The 25,714-nt window shown below is 36.1% G+C and overlaps 1 protein-coding gene across 10 annotated transcripts in view; it reads left to right on the top strand.

The window, feature by feature from the left end:
- Positions 1-19,588: 19,588 nt before the first annotated feature.
- Positions 19,589-25,714, top strand: part of RhoGEF2 (Rho guanine nucleotide exchange factor 2) — a 656,727-nt gene continuing 650,601 nt past the window's right edge. For 5 of the 10 annotated variants that reach the window (XM_081725666.1, XM_081725661.1, XM_081725659.1 and 2 more), the window contains exons 1-2: positions 19,592-20,118; positions 23,622-23,806. In XM_081725666.1, coding sequence (XP_081581792.1) covers positions 20,087-20,118; positions 23,622-23,806 — 217 coding nt within the window. In that variant the 5' untranslated portion in view covers positions 19,592-20,086. Of the gene's footprint in view, positions 20,119-23,621; positions 23,807-25,714 lie in introns of all 10 variants that reach the window. The other 5 variants (XM_081725656.1, XM_081725658.1, XM_081725654.1 and 2 more) reach the window with 2 other exon arrangements.

The following is a 25,714-nucleotide window of genomic DNA, read 5'->3' as shown; positions in this document are numbered from 1 at the left end:
TCCACAGGCCTTGACTTCCATGCGAAGAATGGGTATATTTAGATAATATAGGGAGGGGCTAAACCATAGCTTGCAGTTTTATCCAGTGTAAAGCAGGATTGAAGCCCGTTTTATGCAGTGTATACTTGAGTGTGAAGGGGGGCCTATAACCCCCTTGGATCCGCCTCTGTATATATATATATAAATATATACATGATCGAAAATGGCCTCGAATCCATACTCGCTGAGATGAACAGAAGATGGCGTTTAAATGCACAAATTCAGCCCCATCAGTACTGTAAGGAGGATGATGACATGTAAAGATAATTGAAAATTATCGATATTAATGTCAAATTCATAGTTTTGGGGCTCCACAAGTTCATTGGTGACAGTTTTGGTGTCCTTTGTGTCCAAAATGAAAGTATTCTCCCCGTGCGAAGAACGGATATTCTGCTAGTCTGTAATAATAACTAACGGAAGTTTCACTTAATATATTTCTAGCTGCTCAAATTTACTCACTTGTGCGGTATATGCGTGTAAAGTAGAATTAAAACCTGTTGCTTTAAGTATTTTTACGTTAGCGAAATACACTGTATATACAGTAGGACGTCGATAATCCTAACGTCAAAAATCCGAACGCGGTCCCTAGAAGCTTTTTACATTTTGCCTTAACGCTAGCGATAAACAGCGTGTCCATCGACGTTATGTGAAGTCAGTGTTTTTACAACAGTTCATTTATATGTAATTGTTTATCATGTATTTTTATTTTTATTTTTTGTTAGGCCTATAAGTTTTAAGTGTGACTTACAAGAACAGTGTTATTTAGAGTACAAGCAGGTTCTTCAGAAACATTAAATGTAAGTAGTCTTACGTACGGTATTGTAATTACTGTATGTACTGAATAACCACTGTATCGATAGAGGAACATACCGTACAGTATATGTAAGCCTAAATGGCATTTTCTGGGTCATTTTCGAAAATCCGAACAATTTGAAAATCCGAACTACCTGTGGTCCCAATTAGTTCGGATTTTCGACTTCCCACTGTATATGTTGCAGACATGTTACAGCAAGTAAGATTACTAGCATCAGGCCAACAAATAGTTTTTAAATTATATTTTCCTGTTTTTGTCAATACATCCGAACAAATAATTCTTTTCTAATGATTTCAATATTTCCGGAATTTTAATAGAACAATGAAGATATCTCTATGAAATGTATGTTTGATTTAACATTTTAACTAAAATGATGCTGTGATTTAAAAAATGATGATTCTGATAATACCCAAATTTTCCGTTTTTCCCCAGCTCGGGAAAACCGTAAAAAAACTTTTTTTTTACCCAAAATTTCCGTTTTTTCACAGGCCTTCACAACACTAGTCCGAACACACAGTGCACCGAACACTCCTAACGATGGCGAATGTTAACACCACGACATCGGCAACTACGACTGAAATGAACACGTGACCATCGCCACTAGACCTTGGCACAATGGCAGAGCGTTGTATCCCGATATCTTCTTCATCATGACGATGTGAGGGTGCGAATACGTCATGTTCCAAAGGAACAGCTCCTTGACATCTGTACTGCGGGACGGAGACAAACTGGGTGCGGCTTAATTATTATCTGGGGAACATTCAGGTGAGCATCCATGTGTCTAGTGGTGCTCGAGCAAGGCACCATGACGGCCGAGGCGTCGCACGCTGCTTGCAGACTACGTACACATCCTCATGACGGCCATGTTTCCCATCGGTAGTGGCATTTTTCGACAAGATAATGCACCATGTCGCAAAGCCAGGAGTGTGATGGAGTGGTTAGAGGAACACAGGAGCGAGTTCCAAGTGATGTGCTGGCCCCCAAACTCTCCGGATCTGAACCCAATCGATCACACCTGGGAGGCGATTGAACCTGACTTGAGGGTGCATCACCCTCTCCCCGGAATTTACGGAAATTGGATGACCTGTGTGTGCATATGTGGTGCCGGCTCCAGCGACTCACCGAGGGACATTGCGACCATGCCAAGACACATTGCCGTTGTTATTCGTGCCAAAAGGTGGACATACTAACAAGTAGATAGATAGTCATAATGGTCTGGCTGATGTGTGTGTGTATATTTTAACTCGTATATTTTGTCTCTATTCGAATTTCGAGACGTCTCGACTCGAATTCGAGTCGAGTCGAGACAGAGACTGTCGAGTCAAGACACGAGTCGAGACAGCAACATATTTTCGAGTCGAGACAACATTTTCTCGAGACGAGTCGAGACAGGCTTAAATCTCGACTCGACTCGACTCGTGCACATCCCTATGGGGCGGTATTTGGAAGTAAACGCCTGTGGGAGTATCACCATTCATTTCAGTGACCGTCAAACTATGGATTTGACACTAATGTCAGTCCTTTTTTGCTATTTTACATGTCTCGGTATACCCCAACCCGCTGACCCACGGCATTGGTCTGGGACCTGGACCAAGGTATCTGTAACCAAAATTTGGTGACGCTCAGTCTGACCCCCAGGCCTGTTCCGGTAAACGCCCCCCTGAGACCCCTTCTTGTTCGAAATTTGAAAAAATCGCTCCATCTTGATCAGGGGCCTGGGCCAAGATACCACTGACCAAAATTTGGTAACTCTCGACCCACTCTTCTGGTTCGCACGCCACACACACACGCACACACACACACACACACACACACACACACACACACACACACACACACACACACACACACACACACACACACACACACAAACAAACTATTTTATTTATATTCTAGTTGAATATACCCATGCTTCGCACGGGGGATGTATTTGGAAGTCAACGCCTGTGGAAATATCACTATTGATCTCAGCGACCGCGAAAACTATGTATTTCACACTAATATATGTTATTTTGGGCTATTTTTTCCATGTCTCGGTATACCCCCACACCCCCGCTGACTCCCAGCTCGCATACAATTGTAACTAAATTTGCAAGTCATCACTAATGGAAGTGTCACCATTGATTTCAGCGACCGCGAAAACTATGGATTTGACACTAGTATCGGTCATTTTGGATCACTTTTATATGTCTTGGTATCCCCCCTCCCCGGTGACCCCCGGCCCGGAGCCGAATAGCGTGGATTTGAAAGTTAATGCGATCGGAGTTTCACCATTGATTTCAGCGACCGCGAGAACTATGGATTTGATAGGCCCCAACCCACCATGACCATGAAAATAGAGGTTTCCATTCTCTCTGGACAAAGCTCCCGCCAAGTGAACTTTGTGGTGGACAAACACCGTGTGCGTGGGTTTTCTTGGGGTTCACCCGTTTCCTCCCACTTTCTTCATTCCATCATTTCATTCATTTCTCATAATCACCGTCTCCTTTATCCTAACCGACATAACGGTGGGACGTAAAACTCAAAGATTTCATTTTCATTTCATTTTCTCTCTGGACAAACTACTCTGACACATCCAATCCCCCGGCACTGCCGGCAGAAGGAAGATAATCTTTTGATCCGGTTAATAGAAAGGGAGGCCATTCTCCCCCTGGAGCATTGCCCGCTTCAACATACGCCTTTGTGCAACCTCGCTTGACTTCACGTCTCACCGCATATAATCTCTTCCGGCAATCTGTCCCAACGGCTAGGTATAACTCTCGGGTCGGCAGTGAGATGCTGGAAACAAGTAACTGGGGGGAGGCTGGGTAGAGGGTGATAAGTAAGGAGGTCCGTCAACTTGAAGTGCGGATTCGGCAAATCACACATTAAACATATTCATAATTTTGTACACATTTTGTACAATTTTGTACACCTCTTAAAAAAATTGTACACCCTTGTGTTTCCAGAAATTTGCGATCAAAATTCCGCATTCGAAGTTGACGTTTGAGTGTTGAATCACCAGATCCGAGATTTAAGTAGCTAAAAATAATCTTCGAATTTTGTACACCATTAAAATAATTTTGTATACCCCTGTGTTTGAGAAAATTAGCTCTAAAATTTCGAACTCAATCATAAACTCGGAGTGCGGAATCTTCATATTGAAGACTTAAGTAGATAACAATAATCTACGAATTTTGTACGATTTTGTACATCGTTTAAAAAATTTGTTCACCCCTGTATTTCGAGAAAATTAGCCTTTAACTTAGTTTCTACCATAAGCAAACCATGAAGTTGGTGTGCCGATTAGCAATACCAGACATATAAGTTGAATTTGGCGGAAAATCGATGCAATAAAAAATTACCCTGTATTTCTTATGGGAGTTTCATGACGTAATTGGTCATAACTACATAGTAAAGCACTAACGAAACCATCAGTGTTTTCTAAAAGCAGTAAAGATGCACCAACGAATTACACTAATTTCTTCGTTAAAGCTTAAAATGGGGGCCATGTTCACGCTGGCTCTCCAAAGGTACTTGTAGCACCTACATAATGAAGCACTAACGTTAGGTGTTGATGCACTAAGAAGCACTAATGATGCACTACCGGTTGCACCTGAAAAGGTCATTAGTGCTTTTGAATTTGGCGGAAATTTAACGCAATGAAATATTACCCATGAATTTCTTATGGGAGTTTCGTGACATGTAATTGGTCATAATTACATTAATAGTAAAGCACTAACAAAACTATAAGTGTACTCTAGAAGCACTAGCGACACATTAACGAATTACACTAATTTTTTCGTTAGTGCTTAAAGTGGGGCACCAAGTCATGCTGACAGCCAAAGGTTTTTTACTTGTTGCATATACACAAGTATAGCACTAACGTTAGGGGTTAGTGCACTAAGAAGCACTAACGATGCACTAGAAGATATCATTAGTGCTTTTGAATTTGACGCAATGAAAAAATCCCTACAAATTTCTTATGGGAGTTTTGTGATATCTACACTAAAAGTGAATTTTCTATATCTACACTAAAAGTGAAGCACTAACGAAACTAGTAGTTTTTCTAGAAGCACTAACAATGCACTAACGAATGACACTATTTTTTCGTTAGTGCTTAAAGTAGGGGCAGCGTGAACTTGGCCCCCCAAAGGTTTTTTTTTTTTACTTGTATCTGCTACAAAAATGAAGCACTAACGTTAGGGTTTGGTGCACAAAAAACACTAACGATTGACACTAATTTTATCGTTACTGAATCAAGTGCGGGGCCAAGTTCACGGACGTGTAATTTCAACACCACTAACGGGCAAATTGAGGCACGACCAATCACTAACGTAGCACAAACGCTTGGCATTACAAAATCAATCCTATCTCAATTAGGGAAAAAAAGCGGGACCAACTTAACGGAATATAATTTGGTTATACCGGCGTTATTTGAACAGCACTAAAACTCATATTTAGGCACTAACCAGCACTAACGTAGCACAAACTTTGGCATTAGAAAATCAATTCTATTTCAATTAGGAAAAAAGCGGAACCAACTTGACGGAAATTAATTTTTGTACACCGGCATGATTTGAACAGCACCAACGCTCAAACTTGGGCACTAACCAGCACTAACGCAGCACATACATTTGGCATTAGAAAATCAATTCTATCTCAATTAGGGAAAAAAGCGGAACCAACTTGACGGAAATTAATTTTTGTACACCGGCATGATTTGAACAGCACCAACACTCAAACTTGGGCACTAACCAGCACTAACGTAGCACATGCATTTGGCATTAGAAAATCAATTCTATCTCAATTAGGGAAAAAAGCGGAACCAACTTGACGGAAATTAATTTTGTACACCGGCATAATTTGAACAGCACCAACGCTCAAACTTGGGTACTAACCAGCACTAACGCAGCACATACGTTTTTCATTAGAAAATCAATCCTATCTCAATTAAGGAAAAAAGAGGGGCCTACTTAAAGTCAAGCTGGCCCCGAAATTTAAATTGTTCATAACATTATTATTTTCATAGCTCAAACGTTTTTATTTGAGCACTAACCAGTACTAACGTAGCGAAAACGAATGTCATTATTTATATGTTTCCGTCCAAAAGCGTTGAGGCCAACTTGATACTAATTCGGTCACCTAAGAAGTTAGGTGCGATCTTCTTGGGAAAACGACAGTATGGAATTTCAAAGAATTAGGACTGGTTAATTAAACAACTTTATGGGGTTAAAATATTATTACGATACTGCCATTTTCAAATAGTTTGATTTGTTGGCGAAAAAAAAAACATAAATATATTCAAAATACAAGTATTTTGTAATGAAAAGTTCTACCATTAAAATGATATTTTTTATTGTGATAACCCCCAAAATAAGGAAAATTGATGAAAAAAAAAACAAAAAAAAAAAAAAAGAAGCGTTACGTAAAAAGGGGGAAGAGATTCTGCCTTGTATTGCGAAGTGTGACAAGGGAGCAGAAGGGAGTAAAATTGATCAAAAACAGCGTTACTGAACCAGTGATGCCAACCTGAAACGTTGTAAAATTCCATCTCAAGAGGCAGAAATTTCCATTTTGCTCTTGAATTCTCCACGCTATACTAATAACAAAATGTAGTGAAATTAGTGTATATCCAGGGGTGCCCACAAGGGGGGGCTATGACGCAAACTGCGTCATTGAAATATTTGGGGGGGGGTTAAAATCTATATAAATATGTTTGATGAGGGGGGGTAAAATTAATCGAAAAGAAGATTTTTTCATGGAAGAACACCTACGGATAGACAATTGGGGGGGTGCGTCATACACATAAGGGGGGGTGGGCACCACTGGTATATCAGTTATTTTCTTCTACACATGAGTGAATTATCAAAAAAATTCCAATAGTCTAACTTTATCAAATAATTCATGACACAGGTATTTTCCTTAATTGAAAGAGACAATTAAAAATACTAATGAAAATAAGTACATTTTGTTCACGTATGTCCATCATGCTTTTTTGCTATATCTTCTATTAAACCTTATAAAACTAGATAAATGTCATTCTTCAGTCATTTCGTATAGAACGATTTGGAAGTTGATGTTTCTCATTTTATTTTCTTCCGTTAATTTTCTTCTTTCTTTCATTTCTATCTTTTTAATACCAAAGTATAATTAATGTCCCTTGACACGTGTTTTTGAGATTCATAAGTCACTACATAAATCACTTTAACACTAACATGCATTTTATAATAACAAAATTTGACAATTAGTATTAATTTCAAATTTATTGAAGACGCATTTGTCTATTCCTCGTCCACAATTTTGTTGGCGTCAATGGAATACATATAAATGAAAAATCCCATAAATCCTGCCAATTTTCGTGAAATTTCCCTTTATCTCATTTAAATATATATATATATATATATATATTGTCAGAAAATCTCATAATATGGGAATTTTCTCACGGGTTGGTATCTCTGTACTGAACTGCCCGTAATCAGTGTTTCTTTCAGACATAATGTTCCGGGGCGCACACTTAGTATTCCGGGGAGCACTCCCAGATCTCCGGGGGACAGTGCCCTCCCAGTGGAAGTAACACTGCCCCTAATGCCTATTACGTGTGCTACCTATCTGCAACACGTTTTTCAATGACTCTAACTTCTTCATTAGTTCTCGAGATATCGTTCTATATATTTTGAGCTTCAAATTCCTCAACAGAATTCGAGACGAGAAAAGATTTTGAACTGAATAATAACACGAATTCCCTGCTTTCAGTCGACGTTTAATTTCTTCATGGATATGATTTTGGTCTATTAATATTGATCCTAGATATTTGAAAGTATCCACTTTATCGAAAATAATATTTGATACCTTGACGCATCCATAATTTGCAGTATTACTACGATCCCAGTGAACTTCCGTGTATTTAGTTTTTTTCTGCATATACTTCTAAACCTGCAAGCATTTAATAATATCTCTGCATTTCTTTCTATTGTTCTCCTATCTTCTCCTATCAGATTTACATCATCAGCATACGCCATAACCTGGTGAATACCATTCAGCTCTAGGCTTTGGTTGCTATCTACGACAACGTATCTTCTTGATTCAGGCCATTCTCAACAAGAAAGCTCGTGGACAAGAATTTTCCTACTTGTACTTTACTTTGGGATTCGTTAACACATCTTAATTATGTAATCTAACTAGCTTTTTTCGGTATTCCAAATTCTGCAAGAATGTTGTATAATATTTATCTCCTAATAGAATCGTAAGTCTTTCTAAAACCAATAAATAATTGATGTACGGAGTATTATATTCTCATTTCTTTCCGAGTCGAATGGTAAATAACTGGTCCATAGTCGATTGATTTCGTCTAAATCCACACTGATAATCTCCAATAATTTCATCTGTGTATGGAATCAATCTTGCTAATAAAATGTTTCAAGGGATTTTATAGCATGTTGATACAAGAGAAATGTCTCGAAAATTATTACAATCATCGTCTTTCTTGTGAATTGGAACAATGATTCATTCTTTACACTCTTGTGGTAATTCCTTCTTGTTTCAGATAAGGAGAATGAGTTTGTGTATCTTCTTCCACAATATTCCCCTCTAACTAAAATTAACTCAGCCAGAATTTTGCCTACAACGGAGATTTGTGTTTCTTCAATTTCTACTTCTGTTCGGCTAGGCTCTGAAATTTATGGTTCTGCTGTGCATTTCCCTTTCCGTACGAACATTAGTTTTTGGCTGCGTGTTAATCAAATAGTCAAAGAAATCTTTCCATCTATTCAAGATGCTATCTGTATCAGTAAGATTTGTTCCGTCGTCTCTCTTTAATATATACTTGTGAGGTTGATACAATTTCTTAAATTCATTAATGCCTTTGAACATGTCTCGAACATTTTTCTTTTACTATTATCTTCAAGTTCATTAATTTAAGCTTTCAAAAAAAATTACCGTTTCTCTCTTCTAAACATTTTGGAAGTTTCCCGTCTGATCTCAACGAAATTTGGTGTAGTTATATCGTTCGGACTGTTTCACCAACACAGTTTCGCCTATTTTCCAATCTCCGTTAGTTTGGCGCATTTTTGGCCTTATCATGATTTGTTCCTACGTATTTCCGCGTGCCCAATTTTTCTCTTGCTGAAATTTTAATGTTATCCCTAATTTGAGCCCAAGTATCCTCAACATTAGAGCTCTCAAAACCTTCTAAAAACGAGAATCTATAGGGTGTCTAATATACAATGCAACCCGGAGCTTGGGATAGTAGAACTTTTGAACCTGAAGTGATACACGAATAATGGTTATACCAAAATGAAGCCTTGTTCATACCTATATTTTTAAACTAGGAAGCAACGATTGAAGTACACTAGGAACAATAGAGTGTTGCCAGATGTAACCGAAGGTGTAAATCAATTTTTTGAAAACATGTAAATTGACTCATAACTCATACGTGTGGATGTTCTGTCGTTAATTTTCAGTTTATTTAGTTGAAGTAGCTTGGAAACTATGGATCATGTCCTGTAAACAGTCTTCAATGTTGCCAGTCTGATTTTAAAGTTGTAAAGAATGAATAATATGGTCATATTTTATATCCCCTGTGGGGGACGCCGGGACCGACATGGTTAAACGGGATCGGAAGCACCACTGTTCACCTTAGTGACCCCGAAAACTATGGATTCGACACTAATATTTGGTCATTTTTTTAAATCAGTTTTATGTGTCTCCCTCTCCTCCAACTTACGAGACTGAATTTGGTCGTAAACGGTATTGGAAATGTCAGTATTCAACTCAGCGATCCTGAAAACTATGGATTCGACACTAATATTCGTCCCACCGCTATGCTACGGGGCTGAATTTGGATTTAAACAGCATCGGATCGGAAGTATCAGTGTTTATCTCAGCGACCCCAAAACTATAGATTCCATTCTAATATCGGTCATTTCCGATCATTTTTAAGTGTCTCTCCCCTTCCCCTCCCCTAAGCTGCACCGCCAGTGATATGACAGAAACCTTCTCAGGTACGACCTCATCTACATTGAAAATGTGATCCAGATCGGTCGGGTGGTTCAAGAGTTATTAAGTTTTATTTATTTTTGTACATTTTCCCTCCCCTCCCCTCCCCTAAGCTATACCGTCAAAGTGATATGATAAAAACCGCCCCAAGTCCGAACCTCACCTATGTTGAAAATTTGATTGAGATCGATCGGCTGGTTCAAAAGTGATAAAGTCACAAAGACTTTATTTTTAACATATATCTCCCTCTTCCCCCTCCCCTTCGTTGCACCATCAAAGTAAAATGATAAAAATCGTTCCAAGCCTGAGCTTCATCTACGTCGAAAATTTGATCGAGTTCGGTCGGGTGTTTCAACACTTATTAAGTTATATATATATATATATATATATATATATATATATATATATATATATATATATATATATATATTCCCCTCCCCTCCTCCTACCCTAGGTTCTACCATTAAAGTGAAACTATAAAAAAGCTTTCCAGGTCCGAACCTCATACTTCTTAAATTAAAAATTTGATTGAGATCAGTTGGGTGGTTCAAGAATTATTAAATCACGAACTTAGTTACATTTGTTTATATTTGTATAATTCTCCCTTCTCCGCCTCCCCTACGTTGCTCATCAAAGTGAACTGACAAATAACATTCCAGGCTTGAAGCTCATCTATTTTTTAAAAAAATGACAGATTGGTCGTTTGGTTGAAGAGTTATTAAGTTTAATTTATTATTTTATAACTCTCCGTCCCCGAAGTTTTACTGTCAAAGTGAAATGATGAAAACATTCCGAGGCCCAAACCTCATCTATGTTAAAAATTTGATCGAGATTGGTCAGATGATTCAAGGGATTGGGAGTCACAAACATAGCCACTTTCAATTTTATAATATATATTTATTGTAGTATAATGTTATATCGCTCAATCCTCGATGTGCCGTATACCTAAAAAGGCTAAAAGTTATATTGATAAACAATTATTCAACGTATAAGCATCCGCTCATGAAATCAAACTTGCGGTCACATGCACTAAGTTTTTGTCAATGTCATGAAAATGTTATTTCGAAAAAAATTCCAACGGATGCTTGAGTCTCGGAGCCAATGCCATACCCATGTAGTCGGCACCTATGGTGTACGGTATTACCGATGTTTAATACTGCACTTCTCTTTAGTTTTGGAAGAACACCACTAATATGCTTCGAAATGTAATGACGTCCCACGATTATGCACGAAGGCTAAGGGAGACGGTGGAGAAATAACTGAAATGGTGGAATGAAGAAAGTAGGAGGAAACGGAAAAATCACGAGAAAACCCACACACACGGTAATTGCCCACCAAAAAAGCTCATACGGCGCAAGATGACACCTGTGTGGCTTGAAAACGAGCAATATCTACAGAACACGCGAACAACCAATTCAGAAAACGACATACTGTAGATATATGCCACAGAGGCAGATCGACTCACATGGATTGCATAAACTACTGGGAACACATTCACTCCAGCGGCATTTTTACTGAAGCCAAAAATTCAAGTAAAAGATGTAACGATTTTTTCTCTTCTTTTTTACATTCTATAAGAAAATTCAAGTAGTATCGGCTTGTGCAAGACACTTGCGCAAGAGTCTTGGTCTTGGTCTTGCAAAAACTGCAAGTCCAAGACTCTTGCGCTCATCACTAGCGCTGACTCTGTTTTCCTTGGAGACCGCTAGTATCACACTAACAACGCAGAAGAAGGTTTCTACTTAGTTGCCAAGGCCAAGAGAGTTAGGAAACTAAACGTACTAGAGACAAGACCAGAAGGTAGTCGAGAAGTAGAACCAATATCAGTAGCAAATAGTAGGTGTTGGTAGTATTCAGTACTTTAATTTTCTTGAACGATTGGGATACGAACAGCAGGAGCAGAGAGAATGGCAGAAATAATCGAAACTTCTGCTATCTTCTTTTACTATATATTAAACACGACGGCTCGATATTATTTTATAATAATAATAATAATACCAAATTATTTAATGGATGCTATGCATTTGTTCTATGTCGCTATAATTGATAGAAATTAATTACTTAGTGTACGAAGACTTCTTTCTTCCAACACGAGTGTTATGTTTTACTGCAGGGCATGCTATTTGTAAGTAAGCATCTCTTATTTTAGTATGACTTTCAACATCGAAGCGAATGAGAATGCCGACTGATTTTGCTTTTTTTCTGGTTCTTTGTTGAAAACAAAGAAGATAACCAGATAAGGGAAGAGGTTAAAAGAAACGTTCAGATGGTGAGGTCAATGCATGCACCTTGCAGATTTCGATGAATTAGATCTTACTGTACTACAAACAAAAACGAGCCTGGAGATTTTTGCTCGAACGCAGACTATTGCGACATACGGTATTCTGCAATTGGTAACTCTGTTGTAGAGAGGGGACTAGGAGGCAAGATTTTGAGCTAGGGTGCCTGGCCCTCCCTTGGCTCCGCCACTGTCACATACAGAATAAAATTACAAAAGTTTACAATTATTAGTGAAAATTAGTGCTGTCACCCATTTCGAACATTTTAAAAGCGTATACAGTGGTTTCTAATGTATTGAAATTTCCTTTCTTATCGATAGTATGAAACGTTACTAATAGTTGTATTTAGAGATGCAAAAAAGCCGGCTTTTTTGAATCGATGTTTTTTTTTCACATAAAAAGCCGGCTTTCTTTGGGAAAAACGAGAATTTTGAAAATTTTGGCTTTTTTCATTTTCGTGATTTTTCTATCTAAATAGCTTTCTTATAGTATATTCTATAGTTAGATAAAAATTCCATGACCTAAATGCGATATTTCGCTCTGAAATTCACCATCAAGATGGATGGAGCACATGTTTTACGAATTAAAGCTAACATGAAGAATGTAATATTTGAGGGCAATTTTAGAGGCTATTTAACTTTATTTTAACTTTTGAGTTATTGACATCTTTTTTCTTCTCTAGATCATTTTAGTTTGTCATCCGTGTTTCATTTCTAAGAGCTTAGTACTCTAGCTTCTAGCGGAAAAATTAAACTTGCCCGTTTTTCTATTTATCCGTCAAAGCGTACGTTTTTCAATATATCCATCAAACCTTACTTCCACATTTCTGTTATACTGTAGCTGTGAAGTGATTCAGCAATAATTTTCCGGACACAACCTTGAATACCAATTTATACAAATAATCAGTAGCGGATTTACAAAAGTACTTTAGGAGGGGTTTTTCTGATTGTTTCGTTTTCTAAAAAGTCCTAATTTTATTTGGGAGGTGCTAGAAGTTTATTAACAGACGAAAACCGTATTCACGAAGAAATTAAATGTCGACTAAAAGCAGGGAATTCGTGTTACTATTCGGTTCAAAATCTCTTGTCGTCGCGAATTCTGTCGAGGAATTTGAAGCTTAAAATATACAAAACGATAATTATGCCTGTTGTTCTGTATGGCTGCGAAACATGGTCACTTACTCTGAGGGAAGAACATAGACTGAAAATATTTGAGAACAAGATCCTGAGACGAATATTCGGACCCAAGAGGAACGGGAATGGGGAATGGCGGAAACTTCATAACGAGGAACTACATAATTTATATGGTTTACCCAACATTGTTAGGGTCGTCAAGTCTAGGAGGCTCAAATGGGCAGGTCATGTAGCTAGGATAGAAGAAAGGAGAAACGCTTTCAAAGTCTTGACTGGAAGACCAATCGGAAAACGACCATTAGGAAGACCTAGGCGCAGATGGGAGGACAACATTAAGATGGATCTTGCAGAGATAGGAATACAAAGTAGGAACTGCATCCAAGTAGCTAAGGATAGAAGTCAGTGGAGAGCTTTTGTGAACGCGGCATTGAACCTCCGGGTTCCGTAGGCCATAGAGTTAGTTAGTTTTTAGAAGTTTATGAGCAGGGGTGCCCACAAAGGGGGGCTATGACGCAAACTGCGTCATTGAAATATTTGGGGGGGGGTAAAAATCTATAGAAATATGTTTGGGAGGGTGTAAAAATTAATCGAAAAGATTTTTTCATGGAAGAACACCTACGGATAGACAATTGGGGGGTGCGTCATGAACATAAGGGGGGTGGGCACCAGTACAGGCATAACTAATATTTCGTTTCGTTTATATGTTTAGCAATAATCTTCCGGATACAACCTTAAAGATCATTTTATACTGAGAATTAGTGGCGGATTTTGGGAAGGGTTTTTCTTACTAATGTTTAGTTTCTCTAAACATTCGTAATTTTTATTTGACGGGAGCTTAAAGTTTATGAGTAAAGTCATAACTAATAGATATTTCGTTTGTTGCATACATTCCGTAACTTTGGGGAACAGGCTTCAGTCCGAAATACTGCCCCCCTAACCTTCGCAAAACCGTCACTGCTGGTAATTATAATTAGTAATAATAACGATTTAAAAACAATAAGAAAGGAAGTCGGCCAACTCACAGTATACGCACTATTTCTACATTCACAGATGGAATGAAGAAAAGCTTTGTCAGAATGGTCGAATGCTGGTTGAATCCCGAACTTCCCGATAGAAGCACAAAAGCTAATCACTCAGTCATGTTTGTTGTGCAGTTGTATTTAGCTTAACTTAAATATATTCCGTAGTCCCTTTTGGGGGGAGGGGGAGTTCCGTAATGATATGTTGAATCCCTGTTGTTAAAAATTCAGAAAACTTGAGGATTGGGTAAACCGTGACGGTAGTTATATAAAACTTAACTGTAGAATTTCAAGAATATACAGAACCAAAAGCTCTAGATGTACAGCCTTTAAGTGTATCATATAAATCTAAGTATTTCTCTTATGTTTTATTTTCTTTCAAAAAGAGGGTATGGAATATTTAGAAGTAAAAATACTACATACAATTTTGCTAGTTATTTGTGAATTTTTTAAAAAGAAGTGTTTACTTGTAGGGTTGGCTGGTTTACACCAACTTTTTTTTAATAACTGGTTTAAACAACAAAAATAAATAAATAAATAAAAAGAACGAAAAATGCGAATCGTGTGAACTTCATAGTGACGTTTCCAGATATCAAATTACCTGCAATAGTCTTATTTCCCTTTCACCTTTTATTTAAGGTGTCCCATGTTTAATTCTCGGTCGAACCACAACCCTTCTTTCATGCGTAAACCAAGTAGCGATTCGGATGTCAGTTTAAGCGAAAGTCTTCTCCTTGATAACCTCGGTATTTCGTAAGGATGTTAAGCCTTAACATATGAAACAAAACCAAATTGTATATTTCTGCATGCCTAAATGCCTGTTGTTTTATAAAGAAGCCAAGATTGCTTAAATATATTGATAGAAATTGGCAAAATTTATCGATTGCCTACGTAGCTTCCAACATTAGCTTGGATTGGACTTTCAATGATATCTACGTACCGGTACTAAATTTGTAATTTAATACCTCAGTTTTAGCGTACTGATTATGATACGTTGACCTTTACATTTTACATAACAGGATTTTCCCGTTATTGTCTTACATTTCAAGTAATGACGGGATTTTCCCGATGGCTAGGGCGGGAGCTTCTTAATTTAAGAAATTTACTGACCGGACTTCTTTAAGCTTATGAGAGTTCTTCCACCATAACCTCACTGTTGCATAATAACACCAAGGCGAAACAAACTTATTTCTGTGAATATGTAATATAAATACATAAAACAAAAAATCTAAATAAAAAAAAAACTGGTTTAAACCAAAAAAGTCTGGTTTAAACATCCCCCAAAAAACGGGTTTTTGGCATTTTCAAAAACAACCATGGTTCTTGCCAACTCTGCTTACTTTTGTATATAGGAGGTTAAAAAATTCTTATTATATACATTGGTTAATCCTATGGAATTCATAGTGTAAATATGTTGAAGAAAAATTGTTTGAAATATCTTTTCGAAATTCATTGTTCATTTTCGAGGTTTTATATTATTATCAGCATCAACCACTAATTAAATGACTTTTTGTGTTATAGAGAAGCGAAACAAAGTCTGCTTTATCAATTTAAAGCAGAATTTTGAAAAAAGCTCAAAATTTCCCAAGCAAAAAAACCAAGCAGAAAAAACCGAGTTTTTTTTTTCAAAAAAAAGCCGTTTTTTTCCGAGCCCTTGCATCTCTAGTTGTATTGTAAATTTCCGTAACTGTTCTTCAAGTGGATTTGTGTACAACCAGAGGTAGTATTGTCAAGTTTAACAAAAAGTCCAAAATATGCCTTTGAAAGCAGCTCTTATTTGTAAAAGAATAATAATCTCTTTGGCTGTTGCAATGGTCTGCCCAAGCAGCTTAATAAAAATTCAGGAGTAAGACTATCCATGGCATCTGTATTTTCATTTATTTTCGATATTGTCTGAAGCAGTGGCGGCCGGTGGATTGTGGTTTCGAGTGTTGCAGTACGAACGATAAGAGACAGAAGATATAAAGTTGACCCATTGATTAATCAGCATAACTTCAGATGCAAATCTTATGTGACATGTTAAATTAAATAAAACTTTGTTTTTTAAAAAATAAAAAATGCAGAACATTTTATCCGATTAATCGCCTTAATTAATTAGTAAGTTCATTCTCCTCTCTTTGATTGGAGCAAATTTGTCTAATACATGCTGGTTGAACTCTAATATTCTTATTGTCAGGTCTTTTTCGATGGAAAGCATAACCAATGGTGATCTTGGGACATTCGATTCCTTGAAAGTGTCAATTCTTTCTCATGTAGAAAAAAAACTTTTCGTCTTTTGCTGACGCCATAGGTACAGTTAATATTAATTTCAGAAGATACACTAAATATTTTTTCTTGATTATTGCGAAGATTCATTCTAGCAAACTCAGTCCCTGACAGTGATCCGAATTCCTCTTCAGCGTTGACTGAAGAGAGTTCGTAGCAGAGATTAGTGTTATAAAAAAATGTACATTGAACACACTTTGTTCACAGTTTATCCAGGAAAATTTAAAATAAATTGAGGGAATGTATCTGGTGCAAATAACACTATTGCCGTAAGATATCCTGTAAATTTAAACTGGATTTTTTTTCGAACACTTTCCTGAATTGCCTTTTGCTTATTTTGTCTAAGCCTTAATTGCAAATTTTTCCTCAGTTGAAAGCTAATCAGTGTTTCTTGTAAGTTATTTACAGAAGTCATGGTATACAATTCATTCAGAATTTGTAGGTTATTTACAGAATTAAAGCACACACAATAAAAATAAACCTAATAATTAAAAACCAAAACAGCTGATACAAAATAGGTACTGGTATATGAATTCCGAATGTCACATATTCATACATCAACACACACACATGTGCGTAAAAGAAAAAAAAAACTACATTCCAAATCATACGTCTTGCTTGTTACGCAATGCACGATGAACACGATATACTTCCACATGAGGCGAAACAATGCTTACTAATGTGATATGTTCTGGAAAGGAAACCTCGAAACCCACCAGGTGAAGGATCAGCATGTAACGGAAGCCAAAAATCAAAGAACATCAAAACAAACAGCCCTGCCAGTTCTACACCCAAAATGTTAACTGGGAGGGGTCCAAAGTATTTGAGGGAGGTCCAATACGTCTACATAATATGGAACCTGTCTTATACTGCACCCGAAAAGACGATAAGTAATTCTTACTTAATACTTACTGTCATCTATATTTTTAGAAAAAATGATAGAACGATTATTTTTATAAGAAAAGAAGATGAGGCGTAAAATAAAATATTTAGCCTACATAAATCGTTTCTCTGTTAAACAAGTATAGTTCGTTAAGAAAGTCTACAAATGTTAGTCAAGTTTCGAAATTTTGGGGGAAGTCCGGACCCGGTGGACCCCCCTCGTGGCTACGCCCCTGAGCATTGCTAACTAGTCCCAAATTCATTGTGGCGTTCCCCATCATACAGTTTTATGTGGAAATTATCAAGAGTATAAAATGTACTTATTTTATAAAAGAAATATGTTTATACTAAAATACTATCCACAGAGAGGGGGCGACGATTCTACATACTGACATTAATATTTGATTCACAAATTACTGTAGAAGAAGCCTTCATTATCAATATAAGCTAAGAATTAACTTGTAAATGCGGGTCTACTTTCATTTGTTTTCTCCTCTACTAGATATTTTCTTTCTTATTTTGTAATTCTGGAATCACTTTCTTTAATTGTCATTATATTGATTTGCTTCAGTATGGTCCCGCAATTTAAAAATATGAATGCATAAAAACAAATTCCATTTGTTAATTGCTAATGAAAGAAAATTCAGAACTCTTATTTAGCGTGAAAAACCTCATTCACTGGAAACCGTGCTGTGTTGCAGAAGCACTGCAACGACCAGTCCCTTTAACTTCTGAGATAGGGGAAAGGAGATTAAACATTTGTTCCAATTGCCGCGCTGAAGGAATCTGATCGTTGTATCTTGTATGCTCGCTGCAACACAATATAAATTGGAGACTCTGTGACGGATTATTTTTCGCTTTTTAAAACGGATTAACGCAATGGACAGTTACAGAAGTAAAAAAAAATATGTTATTTAAAGTGTATATATGCAAGTATTAAAAAGTATTTTTTCTGTTCTTTACTACTATTGATAATAATATTTTTTTTTTCTTGAAATACTTTGGTCGTTGCGCAACGCTGCAACACTAACATTAGACGCCACTGGACTGAAGAAGGATATGTTAGATATCCGAAACCGTTATTATAATTTAAAATAAAGTGTGTTTTAAGCTTTGGTCAGTGTTTCTTTTGTTAAAAAAAATCAGTGTAGTATAACAATAACTGCTGCTTTTCTTATAAATAAAAAAGAAAGAAAAGTTTTGTGTGGTGAGTGTAGGGGCGCCGAATTCTACTTCGTCCCGGGTGCCGAAATCTGTAGCTACCGCTTTGAGAGAGAGAGAGAGAGAGAGAGAGAGAACCGGTTGTTAAAATATTAGAATAGCACTACTGCGTACAGTACTCATAAACTTTACCGTGGACAAATTTTGTAAATGATTCATGTACTGTACTTATACATTTAAAAGTGATTGTTAATTTAAAATATTAAATAGGACATAACTCATCCTTCAATTCGATTTATTTCTAATTAAACCCTTGTAAAGCAACACATCACCAAATATAAATTTGCACCTGTCCGCAAAGGTGATTCCTTACGCGTTAATTTCATGTTTTACTTGTTAGGTGTTAATAGTTCTGCTTCAAGGTGATTATTGGAGCCTAGGTTGCTGTAGCGCATTTGTAATGCAAATGATTTTAACGTCACATTAAAAGTACGATATAGAAGAGTAAAATAATTGTTACTGCTATAGAAGTATTATTTTTCTACTTCGTTTTTTTTTTTTTAATGATCATTGTCCTATAACTTTATTTACAGAAGTTGAAAGTTTATTTTTGTAGCGTCTGCTAAGAAAAATGTCGTTTTGTTTGCGAATTAAACTTAAGAAAGTGTACACTTTATAATCTGTATCGAAGTTTATTTACCGGTTAATCATTGATTCAATTATATAGAAAAGTAAACATATATTGATGTTACGTATTTCGCAATAATTATTTTTGATGAGTTCGCTTTAATCATTAATAAATTGTCCCGCAAAAGTATATTTACAGATTTCTCTGTGATACCTTCAAAATTGTAAACTTTTTACTACGCAACTTTTGACGAAGTGAGACATTAGCTATAGGAAATGAATAAAGATTCACACACACGCACACATACATAGGGATATTATCCGTGCTTTACTTGCTAAACATCTGTATTAGAAGTGCCTGCTTCAGTCAGAAAGTTTTGATTGCTTCGTTTGTGTACTTCAGGAAAAGATCCTTCCGCTGTTGATGACATAAAATTTTAAAATGTTTGGTGTTGAGTCGTTTTACATATTTTGTATACTCTATTGTGACTTACCCTTTAAGTAGGTCTTCATGCTTTGCATGACACCTAATTACTTATTACTGTGATTTTCGATAAAGGAAGAACTATCTTTCTGCGCAACAAACGTGAAAGTGTCGTTTGTTAGTTGTGAAGCAAGATGGCCGAACAGAAGGGAGGTAACTTGATCGTGTGTTTAAAGTTACGGATGTTTTTTGTGTGTTACTTGTGAAGGATATGCTGTAAATCACAGTGGAGATCTCGGAATAGTTTGAACTGTTGATTTGTGTCAAGATCTTTATGATCTTATTTGGTATTGTCTTTTGTTGGTGTGAAGTGTAAGAAGTGAACGATTTCGCCATTTTCACCAATGAAATTAAATATTTAGTCTAAAGATGCTCGATAAATATTGGTGTTAACAAATACAACCACTATGGATAATTCGTCGTCTGGTCTGACTGATAGGTAAGAACTCCAAGAAATTTTTGTTTTCGGAATTAAATATGACATACCTTTATGAGGTCAAAAACTAAGCCCATTGGAATGGTGATTGTCATTTGTTATGTATGAAAACATTTGACACCTGTGGCTTTAGTGATTTGTAATAACATGTTTAGTAATGTAAACATTATCATGTTGAATTAAAGTGATATCCTTGTTTCTCTTTCGAGCTAATATTGCGAACAGACTATCAATATTAGCAGTATACCTGATAATAAGTCTAGAAAGACGATAAATATCGATTCATTTATAATTATTTTAAAAGGTCTGGACGGACATATGCCAATTTTTATTGGTTGATTCTTTGCAAAATTAGTGCTTCGATTGACTTCTATTGCATAGAAATACGTTTTAAAAATTACTGTCATAATAGTTGCTTTTGTAAAACTAAACTTAAGACGGAAATCAGTTGTGTCCGTAAGTCCGTACATAAAATCAAAAAATCGGAATTTTGTGTTTTCAGTAGTGATGGGAGATTTTTTTTTTTTTTTTTGTAGGGTACTGGCATTTGGGTTTTAGTTCAAAATTTTGTATGTGGTAGTTCTTTTTGATAATTTTCAAATATAAGTAAGTGTTTGGAACACTTGAGTGGAAGCTGGGTAAATTTTCATCACCACTATATATGCATTTTACCCAGCTTTACTCAAAATCCATTTTGTTGCGTGAACTGCCATCACAAATTTTCGGCAAGGTTCTAGAACACAGGTCCCCCTTCCCATTGGACCGTAATAAAGACAGAAAACAACGTGCCCTGCGGGGCTCCAACCCGCCTGCACTCGCTGATGCTCACTCGGCAATACTATGTGAATTAAATATTAAACTTTGGTACAGAAAGGAACTTACCTAGCTACTGATCTATATGCGTAGACCTCTGTTCTAGAACCTTCCCCAAATATTCCATATATGGAAGAAGACTACCGGTACATTTAAATCAAAATCCAAATAATAACAAAAATGCGAATGTAGTAGTGATATGAGAAAAAATAGGGGTCTATATTGTCTGACTAATTACTGGATGAGTACGAAAGATCATGTTGTGGGTAGACGTATAATATTTTGTGCTATTACTCATCTAACGAGCAAGAAAACTTGTTCACTACAAATTATTCAAAAAACGTGGTTCTTGTTAGATCAAAGTTTGTGCTATTATTAGCAGTTACTAATAAGTAAAACAAGGGAACCAAACAGTCATGGCTTTGATCTGACCAGAACCACATTTTTTGAATAATTTGTAGTAAACAAGTTTTCCTGCTGGTTTCCATATAAAAAGAAGATAGTGACATAAATATGTATAATGTAATTTTTCATCAAGTTTTGTGATTTTTTTTTTTTTTTTTAAAGAGGTTTCGTTTTCTTTATGAGGATTTACTTGGAAGAGCCTCTGTTATGTCTTGGGAACGTATTGTTCTGCCCGTACATAAATACCAATGAAGTGGTATTAGCTACTACTATTTCAGCTGGTCTCAGAGAGAACAGGCAATATTATTCTATTAGTCATACGTAATCGAGTCATATAATATCCACGGATCAATTTAGAAGAAATAGATGTACTCGTAGAAGTATGAAGTCTTATTACAGACTGGTCCATGAAGCGATTGGGATAAGCTTTTAATAGCCGTACAATGAAAAATAAGACTGGTTTAGACTAAAAATTATTTTGGAACCAGCAGTCGTAGCATATGTTTGAAAATGTCTTTTTAGCTACAATTTTTCAGAACAACATTATTAGTATCATTAATTCCATAATGTGCATAGCTGTTTTAGTCCTAATTAGTTGTGATAGCTGCAACGAAGAGTCATTTTTTTTTTTTTTCATAAATAGGTCGATGGGATTAGACCTAAATTAAATACAAAAGAACATTAAAATCATTTTCTTATTATAACTTCTAAGATTTTGTCACTTGAAACTTATTTGCATATAAGCCAGTTTTGATAGTGGAGCTGTGATGTACTGTGCGACAAAATACTATGTGCTTTCTGTGAGAATCTGGCTCGGTAGCGATGGTGGAGTTGCGCGGAAGCAAGATCATTGTTTATTTTACCAGGTGTCTGAGTACTACATGCTCATTCATTATGTTTGCATTCTGCTATTTTGTATTTTTTCAATTTCACGTTTCATGTCAGGTAGTACGTAGCTTCCAGATAGTTGTTTTTAAGATTCTAGTGGAGTCAGGTTGAACCCTGTTTGCACACTGAAAAGTACAGAAATTTATGAGAATCTTTGTTGTGACAAATAGTAGTCTTTCATTGAGACAGTAAAATGTTTGGACTAACAGTTTATTTATTGACTTTATTTATTTTAATTGATGAACTATGCACCTAAATAATGTTCCTCTCAATATATTACTTATATTTCTTTCCAACACCTCAGATGTGTCACTCGGGCGAAGGGACATTTTTTAGATAAATAGTGAATTAATTATTACAGTGTGTTCAATATGTTCAATGAGTAATTGTTTCGCGTATATGTTCTTACGATGCTTTGAAAGGTACTGTGTCGAATGCGAGAGTATAAATTATTGGACTATTCAAGGACTTTCAAAATTAAAGATAATCGGAACATGCCCCTATTGTAAGATCTCTTGAGTCTAAGAGATCCTTTGAGTCTGAAGTTACTTTGCTTTATAAATACAAAGGCGAACATTTTTTGACCTCCCATCCCAATATACGCAGTATCTAGCTATTTAATTTTTTTTATTTTAGATTCAAACCGTTTCTTCTGAGTGAAAGCTATATTGACAGTAATGTATTTTTCATCTAACCCTAGCTGGATAACTTTTAGGAACTATTGTTTGCTATTTAATGATACTCAAAGCACTTTTCCACTCTAATTACTATGCAGGTTTGTTAGTAAATTAGAACATTTTTGTACTTGTTGAATATCACAGAATTCACAGGTATAGAGGAATTAGGGCCTAATGTAAGAAAATATTAGCTATTTCTGTCATTTTAATATACAATATGGTATGCTAAACTATGTGCAGCATGAGCTATATTGATCCAGTTTTCAGTTTTCTTTATTGTTTATTCTGTAAATAAGTTTAGTATCTACTGTCAACCGTGATTATCGTAAGGAAAGTCAGCCTCATTAATGTTTTAAGCCAGTTTGACTTGAGATACTATTTTTTTTTTTTTTTTTTTAATTTACATTCAGCTCATAAGTATTTTTATAATTACTACGTTAAATCATTTGTCATTTGTAGAATTGCTAGGTGGAAAGTGGAGAACTACAGTTTTTTATTGATACAAGTAATTTTGCAAACTTTTCTTTCTTTTTCTTTTCCGTGTTTTTAAGAGTTCATATTTTTTCCGCAATAGTGAACACTATTGAGTTAAAGTAAAAGTTTTGAGTTAAGTGTGTGTGTGTGTATTTACCAGCTAAAGAAAGACCATATATTTTAAGTATATATGAAATATTAGCGCGTGTGAAGTATTAAGTGCCTTCTTTTTTCTTTTTTTCAATGTAGAGGGTCAGGCCTGGCGAATGGACCATCGTTTCGACGGCCAGGTTATAGGCCGCCATCTGCTGGTAGTTTAGATGGACATGGAGGATACACCACTCCGATCACAGTTATTGTGCAAAAAGATGAAAATGGTTATGGTATGAAAGTTTCTGGCGACAATCCTGTTTACGTCCAATCAGTAAGAGAAGGTAAGTTCGTATTCTAAAACGCATGTTCATGGTGACATTTAATTGTTAAATCCTGTGTGTGATGTCATTTAAATTAAACTGCAGTGTTTGATTTTTTTTTCTTAACTCTATGCGTAATAAGGGGCCACGGTGGCTCAATGGTAGAGCGTTCACCTCTGGTGCGTGCGATCCCAGTACGCACTTTGTGGTAAAAAAAACATGTGTGGGCCTTTCCTCGGGTTCTCCCGTTTCCTCTATCTTTCTTCATTTCACTATTACATTCATTTCTGATCATCACAATCTTCTTAAGCTTACACGGCTTATGGGAAACTGAATGATTTAATTTTATCTATGAGTAATAGCAAGAGTATAACTGACCATCATAATGTACCTAAATCCAAACTTTGATTTTTAACTGTGAAGATATTTCCCTTTTGGATACAAACCTTATTGTGCATGGTAAGACCGTTGGGCTCTGTATATAGAAGAATTCTTAATTTATAGAACTAGCAGACCAGCACGTTCTGCGCAAGCGCAGGGCACTCTCGATATTTATTCGAATTTAAAACGTCCTCGAATCTGAGACGCACCCCGATTTCGCTGGGATAAATTAAGGAAAAATAGTAATATGTTCCATTTTTACTATTACTAAAGCGCTTTATGATATTGGTCATTTTCGGTGATTTTTATATATCCCTCTCTCCTCCCCATGTTGCGGAACACGGCATGATAAAAATATTCCCAAGCCCGAACGTCATCTATGTTGAAAATTTGATCGTGATTGGTCAGGTGGTTCAAGAATTATTAAGTTTTATTTATTTTTATATCTCTCTCTCCTCCTAAGTTCTACCGTCAAAGGGATATGATAAAAACCACCCCAGGTCCGAACCTAATCTATGTTGATAATTTAAGATCGGTTCGGTGGTTTTAGCGTGATGTAGTCACGAAGACAATCACTTTATTTTTTTTAAATATATGTCCCCCCTTGCCCTCCCCTACATTGTGTCTTCAAAGTAAAACATCCCAGGTCCGAACCTTATCTATGTTGAAAGTTGGATCGAGAGTCGGTCGGGGGTGGTTCAAGAGTTAAATTAAGTTTTATTCATTTTCATATATTTACCCTTCTCCCCTCCCTTCCCATAAGTTCTACCATCAAAATGAAATAATAAACAACTTCCCAGGTTCGAACTTATCTATGTTGAAAATTTGGTTGAGATCGATCGGGTGGTTCAAAAGTTGTTAACTCGCGAACATGGTCACTTTTATTTTTACATTTATTGATTTTTGTGTATCTCCCATTCCCTACGTTATTCTGTCAAAGTGAAATGGTAAAATCCATCCCAGCCACGGACGTTATCCTGTTGAAAATTTGATCGAGAGTGGTGGTCGTTTGGTTCAAGAGCAGGGTTGTTGGAATTTTCCCCAGCCCAAAATTACCAGTGTTTTTTTTTTTTTGGGGGGGGGGGTAAAACCCACATAAAATATAAACAATAAAATTCAAAAAAGCCCACCTTAAAAATATACTTCAAAACTTGGATTGAAATAATAATCTTGATATGATTATAATTATTACTGTCTTTAATTGTACTTCTTAGTGTATGCCTAGTTTCAAAATTGGCTTAAAATATGTATATACAACCAGAAGAGTATACCATTGAAAACAAAAGTGGTGTAGGAATCATTCATAATGAATTTTGTTTGCGTTCGATGAAATTCACTGTAACACTGTTCAACTGTAATCTGTTATATAAAAATGATGAGAATTTTGTTTGTGCACTCAACAGTTTGGAATGAATTTTTTGGATGCAGTTACCACGTTTTAATCAGGTTTTTAATCAGGTTACTTTGATTAAAATTCGTGTTCTAAAGGGGGAGCGGAGGGTCAAAATCTATGCGAAAATTTTAGTATCACGATTCTATCAAATTAGC

Source organism: Thermobia domestica, chromosome 9, assembly GCF_964235325.1.
Source record: "Thermobia domestica chromosome 9, izTheDome1.hap1.1, whole genome shotgun sequence".
Taxonomy (NCBI): domain Eukaryota; kingdom Metazoa; phylum Arthropoda; class Insecta; order Zygentoma; family Lepismatidae; genus Thermobia; species Thermobia domestica.
This window is presented reverse-complemented; position numbering and strand designations above follow the sequence as displayed.